Source organism: Penicillium crustosum (assembly GCF_028827405.1).
Source record: "Penicillium crustosum strain IBT 35664 chromosome Unknown utg000001l_segment0_segment0, whole genome shotgun sequence".
NCBI lineage: Eukaryota > Fungi > Ascomycota > Eurotiomycetes > Eurotiales > Aspergillaceae > Penicillium > Penicillium crustosum.
This window is the reverse complement of record NW_026623122.1, coordinates 5,880,302-5,893,393: the sequence shown is the minus strand read 5'-3', so window position 1 is coordinate 5,893,393 and position 13,092 is coordinate 5,880,302. Positions and strand designations below refer to the sequence as shown.

Genomic DNA, 13,092 nt, shown 5'->3' with positions numbered 1-13,092 from the left:
GAACGTTCTTTCCTTGATTGTGCCATGAATTTCGCAGGAGAGCCCCTAACATGATCATGGGGGACTTAGAACCGTTCTTCTCGGCCACCCTAAACGAAAAAGGATTAAATAAGTTGCAATTTTCGACACTTTCCTCTTCGGCAAAGCAAAGGCAAGACACGGAGAGCAAGCCTATCTTTTACACGGTGATCTGGAGCCGATCGTAGTCTCATATGCGATATACAATGATTAGAAGATCAATTCTTCTAAATATATACACGCTTTCACTGTGTCTTCACTGTGCCTTTACCTTACAAATCGTAATATATGACGATATTGTTAATACACTATGTATCCATGGATATTTACGTCCTAAATTCTTAATTCGTTATCCATCCATATATCTTGCTTAAGATTCTTCTTCCTGCCTCTTACATTGCCTTCTAATTGCCCTTTCCGTCAAGCTCGCATCTATTCGCCATCTCCATGATCTTTGAGACACTTCTTTTTCAATATTCCTTCTTCGATCATCTTCGATATTCTCTGTGTTGAGAACCGTTTGACAAACCTGCATTGACACTTTCACAGTATCCATTTCCCCTTTGATACATATCTATATTCTCATCTCGTATCAATGTCACTGCAAATCCAGTGAGAGCCAGAATCATGAAACAGACCGTATCACGATGAATATATACAATGTTGTAGAGTTGCTAAGACGTAGATAAGTTGGAGATGTTTGCCTGGTTTGTCAGGGTGACACGCTAGCCATATGTGGACTAGCCCGAGGGAGCTCCCACTTCGCCTGGAAATTTGATGGAATGCGGGCGAACAGCGTTGAAGTCGGAACTCTTAGATTGTCATCTTCGTGCAATATTTTTTAATATTGACAAGTGATAAAGACCGTTTTATATCTAATTCCCACTCAAACTACAACAAAACACCGCCAATATGCAGGCTCCGGTGGTGGTGATGAGTAGGTTACCCCCCATCGAGTTGATCCCCTTTAAGTGCTAACAAATCATCCAGACACCAATTCCGGCGAGCGCCAGGTTGGCCGGAAAGCACAGATGTCTAACATTACCGCGGCGAAGACGTACATTATCCCCCGATCCTTCGATGTTCTTCCCTGCTCGATGCTAATTCAATAAACACCAGTGTTGCGGATATCATTCGGTCATGTCTCGGACCCAAGGCGATGTTGAAGATGCTGCTTGACCCTATGGGTGGTATTGTTTTGACCAACGATGGCCACGCTATCTTGCGAGAGATCGAAGTGTCGCACCCCGCGGCCAAGAGCATGATCGAGCTCAGCCGTACCCAGGACGAGGAGGTCGGTGATGGTACCACAACAGTCATCATCCTTGGTATGATAAGATTTATCTCGGAAGGTTGGAGGGTAAATGCTGATATTCTGTAGCCGGTGAAATGCTCGCCCAGGCCATCCCCCAGCTCGAACGCAACATCCACCCCGTCGTCATTATCCAGGCTTTCAAGCGTGCCCTCGCCGATGCCCTCCAGATCGTGGAGGATGTCTCGACACCCGTCGACATTCACGATGATAAGGCCATGTACAGCCTTATTCAGTCCTCCATCGGAACCAAGTTCGTGTCCCGTTGGTCAGAGCTCATGTGCAGCCTCGCCTTGCGCGCTGTGCGAACCGTCTCCTTCGATGTCGGCGGTGGAAAGCAGGAAGTCGACATCAAGCGCTACGCCCGTATTGAGAAGGTCCCCGGTGGTCAAATCGAGGACTCTGAGGTTATTGACGGTGTGATGGTCAACAAGGATATCACGCATCCCAAGATGCGTCGCAGAATCGAAAACCCCCGTATTCTTCTCCTGGATTGCCCCCTTGAGTACAAGAAGGGAGAGTCTCAAACCAACATTGAGATCTCCAAGGAGGATGACTGGAACCGTATTCTCCAGATTGAGGAGGAGCAGGTCAAGCACATGTGCGAGGCCGTTCTGGCTTTCAAGCCCGATGTTGTTATCACCGAGAAGGGTGTTTCTGGTAAGCAAGCGGTCTGATTGGGGTGATTGATTGCATGTTCTAACCACCGAGCTTTACTAGATCTTGCACAGCACTTCCTGGTGAAGGCCAACGTCACAGCCCTCCGCCGTGTGCGAAAGACGGATAACAACCGTATCGCCCGTGCAAGCGGTGCTACTATCGTCAACCGTGTCGATGACATCCAGGAGTCTGATATTGGTACCGGGTGCGGACTGTTCGAGATTGAGAAGATTGGTGATGAGTACTTCACATTCATGCGCAAGTGCAAGTCCCCGAAGGCCTGCACAATCCTGCTGCGCGGCCCCTCCAAGGATATCCTTAACGAGATTGAGCGCAACTTGCAGGATGCCATGTCCGTTGCTCGTAACGTTATTTTCCACCCTCGTCTGTCCCCCGGTGGAGGTGCTACTGAGATGGCTGTCTCCGTGAAGCTCAGCCAGCTTGCCCGCTCCGTCGAGGGTGTCCAGCAGTGGCCATACAAGGCTGTTGCCGACGCTATGGAGGTCATTCCCCGTACATTGGCCCAGAACGCTGGCTCCAGCCCCATCCGTGTGCTTACCAGTCTCCGTGCCAAGCACGTTGAGGGCCACAACACCTGGGGTCTGGACGGCGAGTCCGGCAACTTGGTTGATATGAAGGAGTACGGTGTTTGGGAGCCCGAGGCCGTCAAGCTTCAGAGCATCAAGACTGCGGTCGAGGTAAGCATCGTAACGTTTCCCCATACGTACTACATTTCACTGACATATCTCTCTCTAGTCCGCATGTCTCCTTCTCCGTGTCGACGACATCTGCAGCGGAAAGTCCGCTCAACAGATCGCCGGCGGCGGCGGTGGCGGCGAGGAATGATTGATAGACGAAAAAGAAAAATGATTGGACTCGAGGTCCGTACATAATGTTACACGATTTGCCTCATGGCTGTCTTCCTTCTGTATGAATATCCTAGATTCAAAAAAACAAAATCCAGATGATCTGGGTATCTTCGTATCGTACACAGCCAGCCTTTGAACCTGCCTCCGCTAGTCCTCATCGTGGAAAATAACACCAGGAACTTCCTGCTGGGCCACCTGGCCATTCACATCGCCTCCATCCTGATCTGCCATAGTGACCATCGAGCCTGGGGCAGCCGAGCTCTCCACAGGAGCAGCATCCATCTGATCACCACCCTTCTTCCCACGCGCATTCTTCTTCTTCTCCCTCCTCCTCCGGTTCTTCTCTGTCTTCTCGTTATCCTTGCGCTTCTTCTCCTCCCGCTCTTTCTCCCAAGCCTCATTATTCTTCTCGGCATCCACCTCGGACTGCATCATTCGCAGCCGTTCGTACTCTCGCCGCCGACTAGCCTTGTACACGTGGAATTCGCCGGAGCCCGCACCAGCCGAAGAACCCTGCACATTTGTGACAATCTCTGGTGGCGCCGAGAGGGATGCCACGGTACGAGGCTTCAAGGCATCTGGTAGGTGCAAGTCTTTACTCGGGTCTTTGAAGAGTGTCTGGATCTCATTGGCAACCTCGGAATGCGGTGTCACGGCGCGCCGTTTTGTTGGCCGCTTGCTGCGCGGATCTGCGCTTGTGGGGATGGATTCTGGGCCTGGTTCGGACATTTTGTGGGCTTTAGGTCGAGGAGAGGTGATGCGACCGCGTGGAATCGGCGGGGTTTGCGCGAGTGGGTTGAATTGATGTCTTCTCCTTTGGAGTTGTAGTGAAGGAGGTGTCCCTTCTGGCACTAGGAGGTGGCCACTGTGTGTTTTGTGGGGTTTGGATTGTTGCTTGAGTGCACCGAGAAAGGCGAGTAGTAGGTAGTACCAAGCTCAAGATGTAGACTTGGGCAACCTTCAACCGTCGAAATACTCTAACCGCCTTCGGTTAGCGGCATAAGCACATAGCAGATCACCGTTTCCAAAGGTTTTCTTCCAATACTATTTATACTTGGGATGCTTGTTTTGATGCTATTCAGGTTGCTGATGATCCGATATCTTTTCGATACTGTCTTAGTGATATCCAAAGTGGCATCTCGGGAATTATGTAGGCGTGGAATGCCAATTCTTTACACGTCTCCGCTTGGAATACCCATCCTTGGGCCTTTCCCACATAGAATCCGGCTCTTGTGACAGATCCTCATACGATTTATTCCTATGAAATGGGAACACCTATGAAATTGATGCCTAAAGAGCTGGATATCATAGCAGCTCAATCGACTCCCATCAACATCACAGGTTGCGGGGGAGAACCCTTCTTGTCACATCCTTATGTTATCAAAATTTATTATCAAAATTTATTATGCTGTGAGATGTCATGATTTCCTTATTGCCAAGGTTACAATATTCCCCAAACTGATTACTAGCTGCTTTGAGCTATGTATTGGGATATGTCGACGGTACGGATATCTTCAGTCATAAGAAGGTCATAGGAAGCATTGCCATGCCCTAAGTCAAGGTCGCCCCCTAACAATGAATAGTCAACGTACTAGGATGAAACATAATATTTCAAAACAACAGAAAATCAAGTTTACTCCTACTCGCTAGGTATATTTTCAACCATCCTTTGAATACTTCGCGCACTTGGAAGTAACAAACGTCAGACCCTTTTTAGGTCTAGTATGCACAATGCATACCAATCAAATGAATCAATAATAACTTAAAACGCGGCGATTGAAGGGAAAATATTAAAGAAATAACAGAATTTTGGAATAGCTAATTATATGCCGAGATGACTTCTGATTGGCTAGAAAATGCATGTTCAAAAGGGGCGGGACAAAGGGATCATTTCTTTGTTCTTTGTTCTTTGTTCCACATTATTATTTCCCCCAAATGGGAATCTTTATATGTCATTTATCTCACTATTCACTGAGAACAATGATAGAGAGGGCATAAACGAATACTCGGATAAAGGCCAAGTGACCACCTAATAAGACTTTCTTACAGCTGTCCACTTTAAATGATCTCATTGATTTTGTGCTTACAATAACTTCGATTTTTGAACTTTCCTTTTTTCGGACTGTGGTCAGTCTGTGCAAACGGGTTGATTTTCTTTGTTCATATTCCCTTTGTTCCTTTGTTCACTACATAGTCACCAGTGACCCGCATATCTGTGTCCTGCCCAGCTGGTACTACCCTACTTACTTCACTTCATCCATCAACCTCACACTTACAAACTTACACTTCCTTTTTCCCCTACTTGCATAGTGACTACAATCAGTCAAAATGCCATACAGATTTGGTAAGTTGCATCGTCTCGTATTTCTATGTCTTCCTTGCTGGTGTTCGCATGGTCAATGAGCCTCCGTCTGGTTGCACGACTGAAAATGTGATGCCATGCCCTAATTCATGGATATCTCCTTGGAGTATTCTGTCGTTTCTGACCAAAAAAATATATCCACTTCTCCTGAATTGAACAAAGAGCTACAATAGCCTTCATGACATCACGACTAACTTCATGATTAGAGATTGCCGCTCAAGGCCGTGCTGGCTGCAAGGCCCCTGATTGCATCGAAGAGAGGATTAAGATTGCCAAGGGTGAATTACGTGTTGGCACATGGGTGGACAATGCGACCTTCCAGGCCTGGTACTGGCGCCACTGGTGAGTCCAGCCTTGTTAAGACACATGGTGGTCTTAATATTATTCATGGCTTCTAATCCTGAGCAAATGATATCAAGTACTGACCTCTTTTAGGGGTTGCTTTACCCCCAAGCAAATCCTGAACGTTACGAAGGAGCTCACTACGGACTCTGGGGATCTTGATTTCTCTCTCCTTGACGGCTTCGATGAGCTTACCGATGAGCTCCAGGAGAAGGTTCGCAAGGCCATCGAAGTGGGTCACGTCGAAGATGAGGAATGGAATGGCGTAAGTTCACTTTCCTCGATCTGCACACTTGGATCATTTCCTTTCGAAAAGGGGTTTCAGTCTGCGGATCAACTAATACTTCCTAGGAAATTGAATTCAACCGTCCTGGACATGTTGGCATGCGTCCCAAGAGCCGCAAGACCAAGGCCAAGGCCGATGAGGTTCGTGGATTCCACTTTGTATCCATGTCATATGAGATACTAATCTCACTCTCAGTCTGAGGAAGCTGAGCAGTCCTCTCCTGCTCAGAAGCATGGCTTGACTGATTCCGAGAATGCCGAGGAGGAGCCCGCCAAGAAGAAGCAAACTCGTACCAAGAAGGCTACCGATAATCAGGATGATGCTATTGCCGAGGCTGCTATCGTTGACACTGAGCCCAAGGACGCCAAGAAGCGTGGCCGCGGCGCAAAGAAGGCTGCTGAGGACCAAGTTACTGTCACGGAGGCTGATGTCAAGGTTGAGCCTAAGAAGCGTGGCCGTGGCCGCCCCCCCAAAGAAGGTTTCTGAAGACGAGGGTGCCGATGCTGACACTGAGATGACCACCGAGCCCACTGAGCCCAAGAAGCGTGCTCGTGCCAAGAAGGTCACCAATGAAACTGCCTCTGCTGATATCGAGCCCAAGGAGGAACAAACCGAGCCCAAGAAGCGTGGTCCTCGTGCCAAGAAGATTACCACTGAAACTGCCTCTGCTGATATCGAGCCCAAGGAGGAACAAACCGAGCCCAAGAAGCGTGGTCCTCGTGCCAAGAAGATTACCACTGAAACTGCCTCTGCTGATATCGAGCCCAAGGAGGAACAAACCGAGCCCAAGAAGCGTGGTCCTCGTGCCAAGAAGATTACCACTGAAACTGCCTCTGCCGACAACGAGCCCAAGAAGCGTGCTACTCGTGTCAAGAAGGTTACCAAAGATGAAACTGCCTCTGGCAACGTTGAACCCAAGGAGCCCACCAAGCGTGCTGCTCGTAGCAAGAAAGTTGTTACCTCCGTTTCCGACAACGAGTCCGGCGAAGTTGCCCCTGCCAATGAGGATCAGCCAAACAAGAAGGCGCCAATGACTCGTGCAACTCGTGCCAAGAAAGGTGCTCAGGAAATTGTCGCCCCCGCCGACAAGGATGTCTCTGACAATGAGGCCGCCACTATCTTCGTGCCTGCCAAGAAGCGTGCAGTTCGTGGCAAGAAGGATGTGAACAATGTTTCTCCCGTGGAGAAGGATGTCTCCTCCGCCGACAAGACTGGTCCTACCAACGGCGAGACGAAGAAGTCTACCACTCGTGTGAAGACTGCAAATACCGCAAATACCAAGAACGGCTCGAACGCTGCCAACGGAGCCAAGACCAATGGAGCAGATGCTGTAAAGGAAGAACACGCTGAGGAATCTACCGAGAAGCCCAAGCGCACTCGCAGTGCCAAAAACAAGACCAACGACAACAATGCCACTGAGAACAAGCCAAAGGCAACTCGCACCCGGAAGACGGCTGCTGACAAGGTTGCTGAACCCTCCGACGCTACCAAGGAGAAGCCTAAGACCGGAGGTCGCAAGCCGGCTGCCGCGAAGGTCACCGATGAGTCTGCTGACCAGGCTGACAAGGGGCCTACTGAGGCCTCCACTGAGAAATCTGTTGAGGACACCGCTGTGAAGTCTGAGGATGGTCCCAAGAATGCTTCCTCCGAGGTTCCCGATGAGCCTATTGCCGACACTACCGAGACTGCTGAGGGCGCTACTGTGAAGCTCGTTGAGGGCGTTACCGAAAAGGCCACTGAGAACGCTACTGAGCCGACCTCTGGGGACGTTACCAAGCAGCCCCTCGAGTCTCCTCTGAAGCCAGTCAAGGGAGAGGATTACGATGACGACTCCTAAGCTTGCCTGTTGTCCTAGTCTGCCTCATTTCCTGTGCGGAACCTTGCACTCTTGTGAATTACGAAATACCAACTTTTCTCTTTTGTGCTTTATGTTTCAACTGGTCTTTTTCCATCGGGTCTTTTGTTTTCCATTTCGTTCTGTACAACAATCCCGATGGATACCAGAGAGCTACCAGCGATTTGCTTTTTTTTTTTTCTTTTTCTTTTTCTTTAATTCTTCTAATGTTTTCATCTCTTTTTTTTTCCTCCGGGCATGGGATTCGGTTTCCCTTTAGCGATGGCTGGTTTGCATAGGCGCACCGTCATATTTGTATTCATTTTCGGGTCGTTCTCACCATCGATTAGCCTGCGAGTTGACATGACGAATTTAATTATTTCCCAAAATAATTGCCGCTGTACAACTTGTAATAACAAGGAGTTTGTACATCAAGGTGGATGGGGTATGTCTTCGAAGACTAGCACTACTATCATGTCCGACGAATGAAATCTGTTGATTAAGAATATCCACCTTGATAAAGGCTAACCATGAGCCTGCCTGATCTCCTTATGTCCACCTCAGAACGACGAAAGGAAGGGGGGATAAACGATTCCATGGAACTCCTTCTCCTGCGCAAGGTGGAGATAACCGAAACGCCATAATCAGCAAATTCAAATGAAAGTGACGCAAAAAAAGGGAATAATTAAGAACAAAAATGAGCCGTGAGTAAAACGGGTAAAAAGGCAAAAGAAACAAGCAAGCCATTTTATGGGAGACAAAGCTTCCTGTGTAGTTCCCATTCGATAGGAGTACACATCATTAGTTTCCCAGACCGCGACTCTCAAGGAGAGCACGGGTATTGCCATACAACTCCGGGTTATGGACGTGAGCGAGGGTGCGAAGATTGAGAACTTTGTCTTGAAGCTTTGGATGGGATCGCAACAACGACCAGAACTGCTCGCTGGCATTGTATGTGAGCAAATCGGATGCCTCAGCAATGAAGTGAATGAGCCATGACTGGAGGTAGTCGCATTTAGCCTCATCAAACTCTGTCCAGCCAGAGAAGGCAAGATAGGCAACTTCGAGAAGAGGTTTGGATTGGTATAGCTCTGGGTAGCAGTTCCAGGCGACTTGGAGCTTGAATGTAATTCGATAAACCAAATCCATCAGGCCAAAACGGCGGGCTTGAAGGTACACTTTTCCGAGGGTGGTAATGGCATTTTCCAGATCGAGACTATTGCTCACGCCCTGGAGTTTGAAGCTTTGACCAATTCCCATTTGGTCGCCAACCAGGCGGAAGGTGGTGCTGCTGTTGGAATCCAGAGCTGGGAATGGAGTGGGATGAGAGAATCCTGAGCTTTTCAGTGTGATCAGGCGAGGGAGGAATTCGCCATCCGCTAAGTATTCACGAATCTGCAGGCGTTCGGGCTGTCTTTCGAGGGCCACCGCGCCGAGAAACACATCGGTGATCTTGGCGGCCTCGTTTTGATTCAGGAATACGTGGTTCAGAGCTTGGCTGAGGGTCAAATCAAAGATTGAGAACTCTGCAACGGGTTGCTGGGGTGCCACATTTGAAGCAATACCACTAGCACTGTAGATTTAAAATATATTTGTCAGTGGAGGCGGATCGAGACTTTACATCAGAGCTTGACAAACCTAGTATCACTCTCAACCTTAGGCACGGTGCCTTGAGTCATGCTGGTTGGTGGGGTAATGAACACCGATGAGGTTGGGAGAGAAGGAGAAGAAGTGGGAGGCATCAGAGGGGGACACGGGTTGAATTTCCGTGTCATCCCTAAACTAGAACCCTCTCTGTCTGCAAAAGTGGTTTTTTCTGATGGAGATGCAGTGGAGTGGGCACCTTGAAGCAATTTCAATGTCTGCCTGAACTGAACACCCTGTGCAGCACGCGCGTCAGAAAATGATCTGATAGTTGTTTGCTCATTAGATGAGCGAGATGCAATATCAGTACTAGGCTCCATGTTATCTGATGGAACTTCTTTATGTTCATCTTCATCTTCCTCGAGCTCGTCGTCACCATGGCTTTCTCCGCCGGAGACAAGGTCTTCATGGCCACTCGGTAACACGAGACGGAGTTCCTTGCCTCGTTTTCCTTTGGCACCTAGTTCCTGGAGAGACATGTTCTTCCAGAAGTCGAGCCCGGGCTCAGTTCGGATAATGTCTATAAGATCGTCCCAGATCTTAGCGTCTGGCTCCCTCCCGGCGCGTCGAAGAACGTTGACTGTCTTCTCGTTGAGGACAAAGATATCCTGGAGTCCGACCCATTTGCTTCAAACGTGTTAGCGTGCAATTTAGATCGATAAGCAGGTAAATATGCACTGTCAGAAAAACCGACATAGAGATCAACATGAATGAAGAAAAGCGAGTGGGTCCACATATACATCAATAAACATGCAACGTCGGGGGTCTTTTTTGGATGTGAAAAAAGAGGTCAAACTTACTACATATTTCGCCCCGGAAGGTACACGGAATACATCCGGTCTTTCGGGTGTGTCATCCACTCACCTTCAATCGGCTGGGCACCAACAGGGCGGCGAGAGATGTGTCTGGTTGGGCCGAATTGGTCTGGCAAAACTACGCCAATCCAGACGTCGGATTTGTACTGCCGAAGGGAATTCTTGTACCGGATAATGAGGGTTTCACCGGGCTCTAGGGTGCGGGGCTTGTTCAGGTGTCTCAGGTCAGTGGTCAGAAAAGTTCTGGGCCCCATTTTGTTCGCGGTGTTGTGAAATGGGGTATCTGAGACTTCACTGGCCATTTCAGATGAGGGTTGTTAAGCTTGGTCACCGGGAGCTGGGGGATTGTCAGAGTCGGTGCAAAAGGCTTCACGAAGTTGAGAGTTTTTAGAGGCACAAGGAGAAATGAGGTTGCTGCTGATCTGGCTCTTAGTGGCAACCGATTAATTTGAACTAGGATATCGGGGGTATTGGGGTTGGAACCAAGGATATAGTCCTGGGAAGCCGTAAGTCACAAATTCACGCGGTGTGCAACTTTTGGAGACGTTGTTGTAAGTGATAGCATAGTATGGCTAGTAAGATTCAAAGGAAAAGAAACTGAAATTCTCGATGAAGATTGAAAGGTTGACGAGTCTCGCAAATATAGTTCGTCTGATGTGCCATGCCATCACCCGAATCAGCAAGCAATGAGGCCTAGATAACTCACCTTGGGTTGTCTTTGCTGGCACATGTAGAGGCTATACCATCCACTGGGAGAGAAAATGTGCTGTCAAAACCCCCGTCAACGTCGGGAACAATGCCGAATTCCAGGCCCTTGATAATGTGGTGGTTTAAATGACGGGTGAGAGCTTCTTGTCTCTGCAAATAGACGTTTTTCTTGACTGCAATTGAAATCAAATGGTTGATAACGGCGGTTGTGGTGATAAAGCACAAATTCCTCTTCTCTGCGCTTGCCCAGGAAACTAAAGAGATTATATTGCTATGACAATAAGATTTCCAGGTCCTTGGTATTGCCAACTGGGATTCCAACATTTACTCGAGGGACCCGACTATAGTTGTACCAGAGAACAATGTTCAGAGTCAAGGAGGTAACATCTACTCATAGGCTTTAAATTGATATAGGAGAGAATAATCAACTGGCCTACAGTTCCAATATGCTACGGAGAGGCTTTTATCAATATGTATTATGAATAACCTACTTTCTATTCCCGCAATATAGAGCAACCGACGGTACAAAATTATAGATGGCAATGCTTAATGTGATTTGAACCCTGAGATCACAGAGCCTCCAAATGACTCAAGACACGGATCTTTGTATGAACGCTACGTTCCGAGAATAATTGTACAAGATATCTGAATAGCAACTCCTGTAAAGAATAAAAGTATCAAAGTATGCAGTTCTTCATCCACAACAGCAAGTCACTTTCATGAAAAGAACAGGATGTGGTTAATTACCATAAGACGAGTCTGGCGATCCAACTGCTAAAAGCTATCCATTATGCGTGGTAGAAATGGGAAGATGGTCGTGACAGATTCATAGGATAGGAATGTATAATCAACTATAGAGGATGGATACTTTCTGTAGAATTCGCTTCTCAAAAAGAATATGGCAAATTTCATAAGCATCAAGATCGGCCGGGACATCTTTACATCCATGGATCTCTCATTCATTTGTTTTGCTATATTTTAGCCCTATATAAATCACCACTTCTGGTCACTTTCCCACAATTTAATACCGTACTTGCCTTTACTCTTCAATTGAAGGCCCCACTTGTAGAAGGTCCCTGGAAGGTAGCCTTATGAACCAGATTATCTGATATGTACGTCTTACCTAGACCTCTACAAAAGCCCATAAATTGGCCCGAACCCTGGGCCAAAGCTCAACCAGCAGCGGGCTATGGGCCTAACCTTCGAAGTTCAACCCAACCCACAGCCTATTGAGGGGGTTTAACCGGTATCCTATCATCGCTATACAACATCGTATTCTAACCCTTATACTAATTGTATCTAGTTCAAATTCGGAATATATCATATTAATAACTATAGAAGTATAGATTTTAGTTTTAAATAAGATTCGATCGATATAGGTCGAGATATCATTTAAAAAAAAATTAATATTAACATTTTAATATTGGAAATATATTTAGGACCTAGACGAGAGTATTATTACTTTCTAAGTAAACATCTATAATTTATAAATTGTTTAATTAACGCCTTTTTCTATATGTTTAGATATAATGTAGAGAGATAACTAGTAATCGATTCGGAATCGTTCAAAATAATAAAATATACCTTTAGGATAAGGCTTAGAAACGGGGGTAAAACGAAGGGTAATGCTAAAAACCCTAAAGGGGAGTTCAAAGGCCTATAGCCCATCGGTAGGCCCAAGGCCGGTCCCAAAACCCAACCCATTTAAGGGTTGGGCCCGGGTTGGGCTTTGGGCTCTATGGGCTCTGCGGAGGTCTAGTCTTACCTCACTGTGTTTTGTCGTGTACCACATCGGAAATATTATCGTATCTCAGTTATTCTTCGCCAATGAAACCCCAAGTTACCCCTCGGGGTTTACGGCTTTGCCTACCCGTGAGCATTGTCCTGGACATTACCATGCGGGTGTATCTTATCTGGCAAAATACACGGCATAGTGAGAAATGGGACGGGACCCCTGCAGACCGATAGCACTGAATTGCACATTTCAGATCTCATATACGGTGAGGTGAGATGTTGAACTATTAATACACATACTCAAATTGTTACCGGAGCATTCGGTCTCAAGCTCTAGGTTGCCTAGATCTTGAAACAACCGAAAGACTAGGTTATGAGACATAATATCGCTATTTACTTCATAAATATTTCTACAGTGTGCTTGTTTGAGGTGGCCGGATTTTTTTCTTTTCATTTCTGTTTCTCATCACCAAATAGGCGCGTTGCCAGATTAATCGCAAAGGTATAA

The 13,092-nt window shown here is 47.3% G+C and overlaps 4 protein-coding genes across 4 annotated transcripts; 2 read left to right on the top strand and 2 right to left on the bottom strand.

The window, feature by feature from the left end:
• The first annotated feature begins 813 nt into the window (after positions 1 to 813).
• N7487_002214 (chaperonin-containing T-complex subunit CCT3) lies at positions 814 to 2,897 on the top strand. Its single transcript, XM_056869961.1, has 6 exons — positions 814 to 955; positions 1,009 to 1,075; positions 1,138 to 1,346; positions 1,400 to 1,990; positions 2,051 to 2,688; positions 2,747 to 2,897. Exons 1-6 carry the CDS (start codon positions 931 to 933, stop codon positions 2,834 to 2,836), a joined length of 1,620 nt encoding a protein of 539 aa, XP_056734745.1. The 5' UTR covers positions 814 to 930; the 3' UTR covers positions 2,837 to 2,897.
• Positions 2,898 to 3,006: 109 nt separating this feature from the next.
• Positions 3,007 to 3,588, bottom strand: N7487_002213 (PRKRIP1 family protein; the record flags this gene model as incomplete). Its single annotated transcript, XM_056869960.1, has 1 exon — positions 3,007 to 3,588. The coding sequence occupies one exon, from the start codon at positions 3,586 to 3,588 to the stop codon at positions 3,007 to 3,009; it is 582 nt and encodes a 193-aa protein (XP_056734744.1).
• Positions 3,589 to 5,187: 1,599 nt separating this feature from the next.
• On the top strand, positions 5,188 to 7,686 carry N7487_002212 (PARP-type zinc finger-containing protein; the record flags this gene model as incomplete). Its single annotated transcript, XM_056869959.1, is given in 6 exon segments — positions 5,188 to 5,203; positions 5,428 to 5,563; positions 5,657 to 5,828; positions 5,915 to 5,989; positions 6,045 to 6,327; positions 6,338 to 7,686. 6 exon segments carry the CDS (start codon positions 5,188 to 5,190, stop codon positions 7,684 to 7,686), a joined length of 2,031 nt encoding a protein of 676 aa, XP_056734743.1.
• A 798-nt stretch (positions 7,687 to 8,484) lies between these two features.
• On the bottom strand, positions 8,485 to 10,444 carry N7487_002211 (uncharacterized protein; the record flags this gene model as incomplete). Its single annotated transcript, XM_056869958.1, has 3 exons — positions 8,485 to 9,256; positions 9,322 to 9,954; positions 10,128 to 10,444. 3 exons carry the CDS (start codon positions 10,442 to 10,444, stop codon positions 8,485 to 8,487), a joined length of 1,722 nt encoding a protein of 573 aa, XP_056734742.1.
• Between the last annotated feature and the right edge of the window lie 2,648 nt (positions 10,445 to 13,092).